The 13,157-nt window shown below is 36.7% G+C and overlaps 1 protein-coding gene across 1 annotated transcript in view; it reads left to right on the top strand.

Annotated features, from left to right (window-relative positions):
• Positions 1–13,157, top strand: part of LOC109056558 (oligophrenin-1-like) — a 29,466-nt gene that overhangs the window by 15,285 nt on the left and 1,024 nt on the right. Inside the window, exons 17-23 of the mRNA XM_042756381.1 lie at positions 321–426; positions 1,488–1,647; positions 1,887–2,025; positions 4,578–4,904; positions 6,275–6,404; positions 10,035–10,085; positions 13,045–13,084. Of these exons, the coding sequence (XP_042612315.1) occupies positions 321–426; positions 1,488–1,647; positions 1,887–2,025; positions 4,578–4,904; positions 6,275–6,404; positions 10,035–10,085; positions 13,045–13,084 (953 nt within the window). The remainder of the gene's footprint in view (positions 1–320; positions 427–1,487; positions 1,648–1,886; positions 2,026–4,577; positions 4,905–6,274; positions 6,405–10,034; positions 10,086–13,044; positions 13,085–13,157) is intronic.

The raw sequence follows: 13,157 nt of genomic DNA, 5'->3' as shown, positions 1-13,157 counted from the left end.
AGAAAGAAACACTTCTAGAAACCACTAGCTTGCTAACACAATCAAACGGCTCTATTAGCTTCAACAGCTCTATTAGTCTTAGTGTAGACGGAGAAGTGCACTGACACGCACTGTCTACTTTATTCTACCTTTACGATGCATTCTTTAAAGTGTTTTCCTTTGGTATGTTATAATAGGAGTCATGACAGTGAGATGTAGCATGAACCGCTCTTTCCATGGGTGCGAGTCAACACAGATTGTGGCACAACAGTTATGTTAATAGAGAAATCTGTGGATCATGTACAAGTGTGTGTGTGACTTTTCCTACATTTTTTCCCCAGAGTCGGAGAATCTGGATTATCGGTTAGGGGCGGTTCACTCACTTGTTTACAAACTCCCAGAGCGGAACAGAGAGATGCTGGAACTACTAATCAAACACCTGGTCAGGTAACACGTACACACATAACACATGCAGGCATGCGTGAACACAGAGCTGCTAATGCTGAAACACACACACACATACACAGACTGTGGTTTTTCTAAATACTACCCAGCTTGCTTGCTTGTGTACCTTTATAATTATATATTCAAACTGTTTTAATTAATGTGACAGATTGTATGTGAAAGTGTGTGTTCTGACAAACCTGACAGTAAATAACCTGATCTATAGCTCCATGTCTCATTTGTGTGTGTGTGTGTGTGTGTGTGTGTGTGTGTGTAAAATATCCTGAGTAAAGCATACAGCATATTCACATAAGTAGAAAATTAGGATTATATTAATAATGTGTTGGTAAGATTTTAATTTTTTTAAGGCTACATTTATTTGATCGAGGGTACAGTGGAAACAGTAATATTGTGGAATATTATTGCAGTGTAAAATAAATAATGTCATTTATTCCTGTAATGTCTAAGCTGAATTTTCAGCAGGCATTACTTCAGTTGTCAGTGCCACATGATCTTTATAATTTAGTGAAATAACATTTCCCATTATCAATGTTGAAAACATTTGTGCTGCTTAATATTTTTGTGAAATAGAAAGTTCGAAAGAACATCATTTATTTGAAATCATTTGTAATATTATCTTTACTGTAACTTTTAACAATTTAAATCAACCCTTCCTAAAAAAAAGTACAAAAATTTTAATTTAAAAACATTCAAATCATATATTTTAGCAAGTATTTTTATATGTGCCAGAAAATATATTTATGAAATCGATATGAAATCCTCCATACATCACAGTAAACCAAACTTTAAATTTTAGAAGGCATAAACACATTTATATGAATAACGAATGTACAAGCCAGTGACAACACCGCACTTCCCAAAACTTTCTCACCCTGGAAGTGGGCAAGTGGGCTTATTATAATGAGCCCTGCATTAAAATAAGTAGCAGACACTGCAATCAATATTTATCGGTTTAATCCAAAGTTATACAGCACTTATCACAGGGATAATCCCTACATCCTATCCCAAATCTCACTACATTATCTCTGTGTTTTTTTTTTTAGTGTTTGCAGCCACAGCAGTGAAAATCTGATGACCGTGTCAAATATGGGTGTAATATTTGGCCCCACTCTCATGAGAGCAGAGGAGGAAACTGTAGCAGCCATGCTAGATATTAAGTTCCAGAACATCGTCATGGAGATCCTCATTGAGGGCTACAGCAAGGTCAGACATGCCCCAGTTTATCTCTGTATATACAGTATTTTCATACAAGCAAAATGCTCAGACAGAAAACAGGTATTTGTGCTCTAAAATATTTCGTAATCAAACCAAAAATGCTGTGATTTATGAGAGATTCATTTCAACATTATTTTGTCACATTTTCAGTGGACTTAACAGTGACATAGACTGATGATGTCTTTTTTTAGTTTTTTTGTAATTACTGCTGTCTCTGATGTTCGCAGATCTTTAAGGGTCCTCCTGAAGAAACCATACTGCCTCCTATTCCTCCTCCAAGGGTAACACCACGGAGACGGCAGCCAATCACAATCTCAAAACGCCCACCCCGTCTCTACCCCAGCCTACAGCCTCCAGTTTTTGAGCGTAAATAGCCTTCAGAATGATAGCCATCATCAGCATCACCATCTCATCGCCATATAATGCATATTTTTTACCTTATCCGTGAATTATTATAAATATGAATTATATTTTTAAGGTTTTATCTTTACCATATATGAAAATTATTATTTTTTTATTTTAATTTTTTTTATATTGTTATTTTACTTTTACATATAAAAAAGATTACTTAATTTTTTTAAAGATCTGTGTAGCTCCAATAAGACATACTATATTATGTGTTTCAGATTTATATGTATATATTGTTTTGTTTTTTTCTTTTTTTCTGCTTTGTCTTACATGTTTCTTTTTTGCCTTTTTTTGTTCCTTTTTAAAGCAAAGCCTGCTTTTGTGCTGCAAGCTTAAACACAGTACACACCTAAACACTGAAGTTGTGAGCAGGCGCACACACATAACAGCTGATTGGGTTTCATATGTTCTGGAAGGGACCTTGGACTGGATCTGTTTCTCCTTAAGTGGTTTTCTTTAAATGAAGAAAATACAACCAAACCTCCCTGATCTTCCTGTCTCCCACACACACACACAGACACATACACACACTCCTCATGTGCCAGTTTGGAAGCCCCTCCATGCACATTGTGAATTGTATGATTAAATCTGCAGGATCTCGAGGTGTGTATGTGTGTCTGCTCTGATAAATGTTCGTTCTCTGACATGGTGTCCTCCCCTCATTGTGAGCTCTGTTATGTAGTGTTTAACAAAAGTCAAGCTAATAGTACACTCACTAGAGCATGAAAACTAAACAACTACCTGCCCTTGTGCAGTGTGTGTGTGTGTGTGTGTGTTTGTGCATCAGCGCCAATGGGTCTGCAAGTGTGTGTCTTTGCGCGTGTGCGTGGATGCCTTCGTGTGTGTCCTGTTTGCGCGTGTGCGTGCGCACTTGTGTTTTTAATGCGCGCATGCGAGTGTTGGTATGCCTTCGTGTGTGTCCTGTGTGCACTACCCAGTGTGTCTGAGAGCTAATGCCTGCATGTGTTTACGACTCTCAATCTGTTTTCCATTGCCTTTTGGACCTTTTTCCTCTAATAAGCTATTTTCATTATTAAAATTTTTCCTCCCTCTTGATCAAAAATGAATTTACATTGCGTTAATCCATTAATATGACTCTCTAGTTCATTTGTATATTCATGAAATTTTAGCTTATTAAAGCATGCTGGATCTTTGCTTCTTCAGATCAGTGGAATACATTTTTCTCCCTTCTGTTGTATTTTTAAATCCAGTCATTAATCTGAGTAGATCATAATGGCTCGTTTCCTGTTTGTTGAATTAATCGGTGGTGGGATCTGTGTGTTTGTGTGTGTGTGTGTGTGTGTGTGTGTGTGTGTGTGTGTGTGTGTGTGTGTGCGTGCGTCAAGCCACCTGTTGATTCATTGAATCTTGGATTGTGCACAAACTTGGCCCTGTGTGTATGTGTGTTTCCATGTGTTGAGAATACAGATAAAGTTATAGAGTATTAGGAGCAACTGTGTGTGTGGGAACCCCTGCCAAAATACGAATGTGTTTGTGAATGTGTATTCATGCAAATGTGTCCATGTCCAGTTTGGCTAGCTCACACACATCTGGTTGTTTTGACTGATGCTGTTCACACACACACACACACACACACACACACACACACACACACACACACACACACACACACACACACACACACAGCTGTGTTTTAAACTCTTGTCTGTTTTTTTAAATATGAGACCTAAATATTAGACCTTTTAAATATGAGACCTGTTCACACACTAAACTGGAGTCAAACCAGACTGTCAATTAGTTTGTCTTTCATTCATACCTCATTTCAAATCTTTTTTTTTTTTTTTTTTTTTTTTATCCAATATTTTTTTCTCAGTTAAATAAGTGAAGTCTATAAAAACACCTTTCCCTGCATAAAAACCTTCTTATTGTATGAAAGAAACAGAGTCTGGTTTAAATGCCAGTACTGAAGAGAATTTGTGCTCGTAGATATATACTAAAAGCAGTTAGCTTTTACCATTTCAAGGTAATAATGCTAATTCCACACAGCAGAAAATGTAATTTTCAGGAAAGTCAGGTAAAAATCGTCAGGCTTTTCAAAAGCTAGTCTTTGACCGTATGACTTGAGTTGATAACAATCAGCGTGTTTAAGTTAAGCCGTTCATGACTTCTAGACACGTATTCTTTCAGTTTAAAGCTTCCATTATGTTCTGGTTGTGTTGAAGCTGTTGGAATGAAATGACTCATTTTGGGTAATTTGATTTTGACTAATTCAGCCTTTATTGGCTTGTATTTCTCGTATTGTGGAAACACAAGAGGACAGAGCATCTGTTAAGCTGTTCTCTTTATTTATTTATCATAACTATCACAGTCTCCTGTTTTTAAGCCAAAACTACAGGAACAGGAAATTTAAAATTTTAACGACACCCCTGATACAATCTCCCCCGTGGGGAATGTTCAGGGCTAAACTCTTGCAATTGGGCTCCTGACATGCCTGATGTTTAGTAGCGTTTTATCTAAACTGCCTGCATTCACCAACTCTTTCTTTGCAGGGAGAGAACAAAATGGCGCCACCCACAATGACGGTGAACCCGAGGGAGATACCAGCCTCACCAGTCCGTTTCCTCATCAAAGAACAAAACTGGAACCTCCTTCCGTCGCTCCTCCATCCATCCCGCTTTCCTCTCCGACATCTCGGAAGCCTGCTCACCCCAGACCTGCTCTCCGGCCCTTGGATTCTGATGTCAGCAGGCTTGAAGTTAGGACACAGGATGGTCAAAGGTCGGACGCCATGGTGACAGCCAATGGGGAATCAGGAGTGACAGTGAACAGAACTATATCTTTTCAAGCAAAGAGGTCACCACTCAAAGCAACAACTGGTAAACAAGCAACACACATGGTTAAACTATACATCAGTTACAGTTCATTCTGATGTTTTTGAGGGACCCTAAAATCAAACATTTCAAAACAAACATATATATATATATATATATATATATATATATATATATATATATATATATACACTCACGGGCCACTTTATTAGTTACACCTGTTCAATTGCTTGGTAACACAAATTGCTAATCAGCCAAACACATGGCAGCAACTCAATGCATTTAGGCATCTAGATGTGGATGTGGTGAAGTCGACTTGCTGAAGTTCAAACCGAGCATCAGAATGGGGAAGAAAGGGGATTTGGAATGGTTGGTGGTGCCAGACGGGCTGGTCTGAGTATTTCAAAAACTGCTGATCTACTGGGATTTTCACGCACAACCATCTCTAGGGTTTACAGAGAATGGTCAGAAAGGAGAAAATATCCAGTCAGTGTTAGTTGTGTGGATGAAAATGCCTTGTTTATGTCAGAGGTCAGAGGAGCATGGGCAGACTGGTTAGAGATGATAGAAAGGCAACAGTAACTCAACCATTCGTTACAACCAAGGTATACAGAATACCATCTCTGAACACACAACACGTCGAACCCTGAAGCAGATGGGCTATAGCAGCAGAAGACCACACCGGGTGCTGCTCCTGTCAGCTAAGAACAGGAAACAGAGGCTACAATTCGCACAGGCTCACCAAAATTGGACAATAGAAGATTGGAAAAAAACGTTGCCTGGTCTGATGAGTCTCGATTTCTGCTGCAACATTCATATGGTAGGGTCAGAATTTGGCGTAAAGAACATGAAAGCATGGATCCATCCTGCCTTGTCTCAAATGGTTCAGGAGCCTGGTGGTGGTGTAATGGTGTGGGGGATATTTTCTTGGCACACTTGGGGCCCCTTAGTACCAATTGAGCATCGTTTAAACACCTCAGCCTACCTGAGTATTGTTGCTGATCATGTCCATCCCTTTATGACTACAGTGTACCCATCTTCTGATGGCTACTTCCAGCAGGATAATGCACCATGTCACAAAGCTCAAATCATCTCAGACTGGTTTCTTGAACATTACAATGAGTTCACTTTACTCAAATAGCCTCCAAAGTCACCAGATCTCAATCCAATAGAGCAGCTTTGGTATGTGGTGGAACGGGAGATTCGCATCATTTTACTTTTCTATATTATGGACACTCCTATGACCTCTAAATGATTTCTGTGATGTTAAAACATAGTTTGATTGATGACCAAAGTATGGGACCAGCAGTTCCATGTGATCTCCAGCTAGCAGAACACACATGTACAATAATCCCGATGCAATGAGTCGGTCAGTTAAAATGGTTGTAACAGGTTTGTGTATGTGTGTGTAACAGGAGAGGCTCCGGTACTGAAAGGACGATCTTTCTTGGATAAGAGTTCCATCTGCCGGCCACCCACTCGACCACCGGACCCACCCTCTCGTCTCCTCAATAAAACTCCACATGAAGACACTCCAGCCTCATAGTGAGTACACATCACTCACCACAAACCCTACTTCACTGTGATGCTACTGCTGATTTAAGATTAAATGATTCTCTGTGGAAAAACTCCAATTACTTTTTTGCAACATGATTTGTTTTTCTTTCTTGTTACATATTGTCAAGAAGGTGAAATATTTGAGTGGCACCCGTGCAGCAGTGACATATGTTTTGGTAAAGGATATATCCACTTTGCATGCTGCTCAGGTGTGATTTAGGCACATTCATCCAGGTAGATTTGCTCCAGATTGTTCCGGTTACTTGCTTGGCACCTGTCCACTGCAATTTTCAAGTAGCGCCACAGATTCTCAGTTGGATTGAGTTCAGGACTTTGATTGGGCCATTATGAGATACATTTCTGTTCTTGTGCCACTGTGATGTTCATTTAGCCTTGTGTCTGGAAATACTGACCTTCTGAAGGAAGAACTTTCTCCCAAGCTTTGTTCTCTTGCAGTAGGGCTGAACAGTTTTAGGGATGCATGTTATATATTGGAATCAAAACCGTTATCAGTTATCACATATTTTAGGTCAGTATTGGATGTTTAATTGTACATTGATTTCCTCTATTTTTTACACTTAGATGACATTTTCCATCGTCTAATGCTCACTAAAAGTTGATTTTTGAAAACACTAATAATTTAATAACACTGTCAGTGTAATCCTTACGATTGTTTAAAATAAATACTTTTCATACATTATAATGTTGTGATGCCTAAATTCACTTAAAACGACTGATTTAGTTTTTGAGTATTTAGACAAAGTAGTATAGAATTGAAATATCGAGAACAATTTTGTAAAATAAAAATATATTTGAAAAATCTTGATGTGAAATGCAGCCTAAACATTGGATATCTGTTGTTGTTGCTCCTTCAAGACCCAAAAGACAAAAAGCATAAAAGTCCATTGTGACAGCAGCTCAGGTTGAACTCAGGGTGTGCAAGAACTACAAACTAGGAAGTCTTTGTCTCCAAACTAAGTCATGTTTTGCGTAAGCTTTCCTGCTGACAGAAGGAGTAACTCAGACCTCTTTCAGTTGAGCCAAAAGTGAACTGAGTGAAAAAGAACCCAGTTCTCTCATGGCATTAACATTATACCTGAACTTAGGGTGGACTCAGAAATCTATCCTCTTGAGTTGTCAGAGGGTCTCTTTCTACTTTTTATTTCTACAGTTATTTTTAGGAACCCAGGAAACTTAAATATTAAGGGTGAATTGTTATTATATTGATTGTTATGAGTACTGAATTTGTTGTGCAATAGTTATGTTTCTTGTCATTTATTTACTTTAAACCCTCAAGCCTGTTTGGAGTGAAGTTCACAATAGTTTTCACTCTCAACATATGTTTATTATTATTTTATATATTTTGGCTGTTTGTGCTTTAATAATTACACATTTCATATTGCAAATTTGATTCTATTGCAAATAATTTTGCAGCGCTGTATTGCAGTACTTTCTGTATTTTGCATCGTCCATTCCTCCTCCTGCTTTTATGAACATGTCCAGTTCCTGTTGATGAAGAGAAGCCCTACATGATGGTACTGCAATACTTTGGCATGTGGATGGTGTTTTTTTTTTTGGTGGTGTGGGCAGATATACTGTAGATTTGTGCCATCCAGATTGTTTTAAGCTGACCAAGATCTGATTGTTTCCCGCATTGCAGCTGGATCACTATTATGCATTTTTGGCGAAATCCTGACATGCTTTCACATGATTCTTTTTGAGGAATGGCTCCTTGCTGCCACCCTCCCCATACAGGCCAGTGTTTTGCAGGACTATTGCGATGGTTGGCTGGTGTCTGTTTACTCTGTTGTCAACCAGTGATCGCTGTAGATCCTGCGGAGCGATTGTTGGCCTCTCTGTGGTCCTCTTGGAAATTTTCTGGTTCACACAGTTCACAGGAATGATCTTTTATAGGCGCATCTGGGTGGCCAAAGGTTATCACTGGGACATCCAAACACTTGGATATAGAGTTATGTTTTTCCAAAATGTATGCATTTGTTTTACTATAACTTGGACCCAGGATTGCTCTTAACCTGTCATTTGCACATCAGTCCTCAAGATTATCTGGAAGAATAATGATCCCTTAACTGTTTCGTTTTTATCTAGAAAATTCTACGGGTATTTTAATGGTTCACAGGTAGTAGTCAGTTCAACGGAATTTGTGTCCTCATTAACACAATTGCCATCTGTGTAGACTTAAAACTTCTGTATCAAAGGGATTAATTTATTATTATTATTAGTCTATTATTATTATTATTATTATTATTATTATTATCATTTTTTTTTTTTTTTTAACAAATTCTTTTTTTGATAGACACATTCAAATAATATTGAGTTTCTGTGCTTGGAAATACAAATATCCCAGAGAGTTCAGTTTGAGTGGAGGATCTGCAGGGATTAAGTGAACTGAGAGAGTTAGTAAAGGATCTGAATCCTTTCGCAAGCCATTGTAAATATGCTCAATACAGCTTTTAACTATAGAAGACCGCTAATCTTAAATCAAGTATAAGTTTCTGCTTGTCATATCCTCATAATTACCATTCTGTGAGCAGGAGCAGGGAGCAGTAATCTTAGACCAAAACATGTGGGTGTGCTGGCCGCGGTGTCAAACACACTCATGTGTCTTATCTCAGAACGGCTTCAATCAAATTTCTCTTGAAAACACGCATGCACTCAAGCATACTGGCTCTCTCATTCTTGTGGCAGACCAAGGGATGAGTTGATCTTTTTGTTTTTTGATATAGGCTCCTGAAAATAAGGCATGTGTATCTCCATCGCTTATTTGTGGCGGCCACATTTCTTATAAAAATATTGCAGAATATTGAAAAATTTTTAGTAACTTGTCAGAAGCTTGTTATTAATAATAATAAAAAAAAACACTTACACACAAAAAATAAAAAAAGTCTTAATTAAAATCTAATAAGGTGCAGTTATTTAGAATTAGTTTAATTAAGAACAATATATCGAATGTAGATCTTCACAAGTGAAAGCACAGCAGTAATAGCTGTGTTACTCATCAGCAGAATTACTGTAAAATTACAGTCAGTACTATTTCTAGAGCTCAGAATTTCAATTTTTTTTTTGTCAAATTTGAAAATCTTGTTAATATTTGGTTTTACTTTTTTGCTGCTTTTAACATTGTCAACAAAATATTTGTTTTAATAGACTAATTTTTCAGTGAAGCAGAATTTGACTTGACAAAATAAAATACATTAAGCATGACTATAACAAAAATGGCATAAATTAGCTCTGCTTATTAGTGTTTATTTGTGTGTTCTGTCATATGTCCTTAATAGGAACCATTCACATTCACACACGCTGAGATTCATTGCAAATGTCAGTACATGTAAAGGAGATTTCGTGTAAAGAGTAAGTCATAGCTCACATTTGGGATTGAAGATTCCAGCTTCAGCCTCAGAAGAGACTGCAGCATTTTTTGATTACAATAATCTAATGAAGAATTTTCTTCACAGAATGTAAACAACATGAACATAATATGACAAATATGGACAAAATAGTTCTGTTCAGTCTTGTTGTATTTAGTATGATCCCAGCAGATAATTTCCTGTCATGATCAGTTTTGTATTAATGCATTCTTCTTTCTCTCTTTCCCCATAGTGTCGCCTCCAAAACCAAATTTTTTGAGAATGCTTCAAGGCAGGTGGGGAGGTATGTATGCGTGTATTTGAGGGCATACGCTGGCTCAGGAGTGTGTGTGATACTTACCTTACATCTTTGCATACTTAACTGCAATTGTTCACTTTATTTTGACAACAGGAATCGTTGTTTCCAGCAGCTGTCTGACCTCACTTAGAGCGGAGCCAGTAAAACCTGATGCGCTTTCAATGTTTGTGCTTTCAAATAAAGTTGTGTTTAATACACAACCATCCTTGTGTTACAGACCAAATAAAAACGGAACTAGACATACATCCGATCAGTTGTTTAGTCCTGCATGATGGTTTAGTTTAAATCTTTCAAATAGACATGTAGTTAAGAGCAGGTAATTCCATCCATGTCTGGGAAAAGTTTAACATTCACACAGTCTTAAAATAATAAGTCTGTTTTCCAAGCAAATTCCAAAGAGTCCATTTATAAGCTTCAAAAAGGATGTAAAAGCACCATAAAACTGTCATAAAATTGTTCCATATGACTGATGTGCTGCTGTATATTCTGAATCAGCTACGTCTTACAATATCTTTGTGTGAGGAACAGTCTGTTCTCGCTCATGTTTGACTCAATGTCCTTCTAGGCTGAATCTTTTCAATGAATTGCTCTGAACCAGTACTCTGAATTTGAATCAGTGATCTGAGTATTCCTGTTGCTCAATCAAAAGAGCATAGCCCTAGCAAGGTCATGGGTTTAATTCCCAGGGAATACATGAATTGAGTCAGATGTTGTATAACTTGATTTCAGTGCAAGTCATCTTGGATAAAAGCATCTGCCAAATGCGTAATTATAAATGAATCATTCATGTAAATACTTTAATAAGTAATCAGACTGATTCAGTCCAGTTCAATTCAATGACTCAGCACAGCAGTTAACAGCACATTGAAGATTATCAGTAAATAATGACTTCATGTGTCTTGATTCGCTTTTGTTTTGTACTTTTAGAGCTTGACATCCCCTGGTCATAAACTGGACCAGTTTAATGGCACTTTTATGGGTTTTTGTCCATTTATTAGATGCTTGAAATCTCCAGTGCTCAGTCATTATTACTGCATGAAGAAGAGCGACATTCTTCACATTTCTCCATTTATGTTTCACAGAAAATAGAATGTCATATATTTGAGTAAATGATGACAGAATTTTCATTTTTGGCTGAACTATTCCTTTAGGCACAAGGGTTCAAAAAAGGCTACAGTGTCTGTAAAATGTTCTAAGACACAACCGGAAACTACAGATAAGTCAGACTAGTTTTGCAGTCAGAAGCGAGCTACTGCTGAGATGGACAGTTTGTTTGTGTGTTTGTGTGTGTGTGTAATCTAAAATCGGTATGAGCTGATCTTTTACTAAATTCTGAATTAGGAAATATGAGATGATGGGCAGTTTGGCTGCCTGTTTGAGTTTTGGAGGATTCTCTTCACTGCTCATGGAGGTTCTCCAAGCCCATGCACACACTTGTGTAGTTCAAGTTCAAGTTCAAGGCCTTTCACAATGCTAGAACACATCCCTGACGGAACTCTCAGAGGATACTAAAATAAAAGGTTTGACCAATGCAAAGCATCAAAGTCTGTAATGAAGCAGCACACTTGTGCGATGCGACACATAAAATCTAATGTACCGTTGATAGTGCAAGTGACATTTGAAAGGAATAATTTACCCAAAAATTAATGTCATAATTTTCTCGACCTCATGTCATTCCAAATTTTGAGGATTCTTCATTTTACATATACTTTATATATATATATATGTGTGTGTGTCAGTGTGATACAGTATATATATGTGTGTGTGTGTGTGTGTGTGTGTGTGTGTGTGTGTGTGTGTGTGTGTAAATAAATGAAACAGTTGGACGTCATGAACATTAAACATCATTGGCTTTTGCATCAGTGTAACTTTAGTATTATTTATATAAGATTATAGTTTTTACTAATATTTTAAAGTATAAATGAAGTATTTTAATTTTCATTTAGTTTACTGTTATACTAATATTTTAAAGTATAAATGAAGTATTTTAATTTTCATTTAGTTTACTGTTATTTTGCTATGTGATTGTCTTTTATTAGTTTTACTTCTTTCTTAAATTATTTCTATTAAGTTCTTTTTAAACACTATTTATGACCCTGGACCACAAAACCAGTCATAAGGGTAATTTTTTCGAAATTGAGATTTATACATCATCTGAAATCTTAATTAATAATATTTCCATTGATGTATGGTTTGTTAGGATAGAATAATATTTGACTGAGATGCAACTATTTGAAAATCTGGAATCTGAGGGTGCAAAAAAATCAAAATATTGAGAAAATCGCCTTTAAAGTTGTTCAAATCAAGTTCTTAGCAATGCATATTACTAATCAAAAATTAAGTTTTGATATATTTACAGTAGGAAATGTACAAAATATCTTCATGGAACATGATCTTTACTTAATATCCTAATGATTTTAGCATAAAAGAAAAATCTATAATTTTGATCCATACAATATATTTTTGGCTATTTCTACAAATATACCCCAGCGACTGAAGACTGGTTTTGTGCTCCAGGGTCACATTTAGGTTTAAATATATCAGTTGTAGTTTTTATTTATTTCGAGCTCATTTTATTGCTTTATCAAACTTATTTCAGTTATCATTCAGTTGTCATGGTAAGATTTCCAGTTTTCTTTTAGTTTGTTTTCATCTAATATTTGTATTTCATTTGAGCTTTTTCAATTAACAAAAAAAGATGTAACCGTTTTAGTTTCAGTTAACAATAATAACCTTGCTGACCATGTCTCATGACCAAACTTATGACATCAAATCTGCACCATATTGATTTGTGAAGTTTGAGTTATATGGAAACATTTGAAGCTCGTCCCTTTGTACTGCAATTGTAGGCAAAACAGAGTCCGCTTTTGGGTTTGGAACACTATGAGTATCACTAATGACTGTATTTTCTTTATTGGGTGAACTACTGTTTTGTGTCCTACAGCTCCTCTCCGAATGTCTCACCTGCAGCTTCTAGAGATGAGGTACAGCATGTTCATTCTCATTTTAATTATTGAGCTAACCTATAATGTTAATGCTCATTATTGTCACTTGTTT

Source organism: Cyprinus carpio, chromosome A5, assembly GCF_018340385.1.
Source record: "Cyprinus carpio isolate SPL01 chromosome A5, ASM1834038v1, whole genome shotgun sequence".
Lineage (NCBI taxonomy): Eukaryota > Metazoa > Chordata > Actinopteri > Cypriniformes > Cyprinidae > Cyprinus > Cyprinus carpio.
This window is presented reverse-complemented; position numbering and strand designations above follow the sequence as displayed.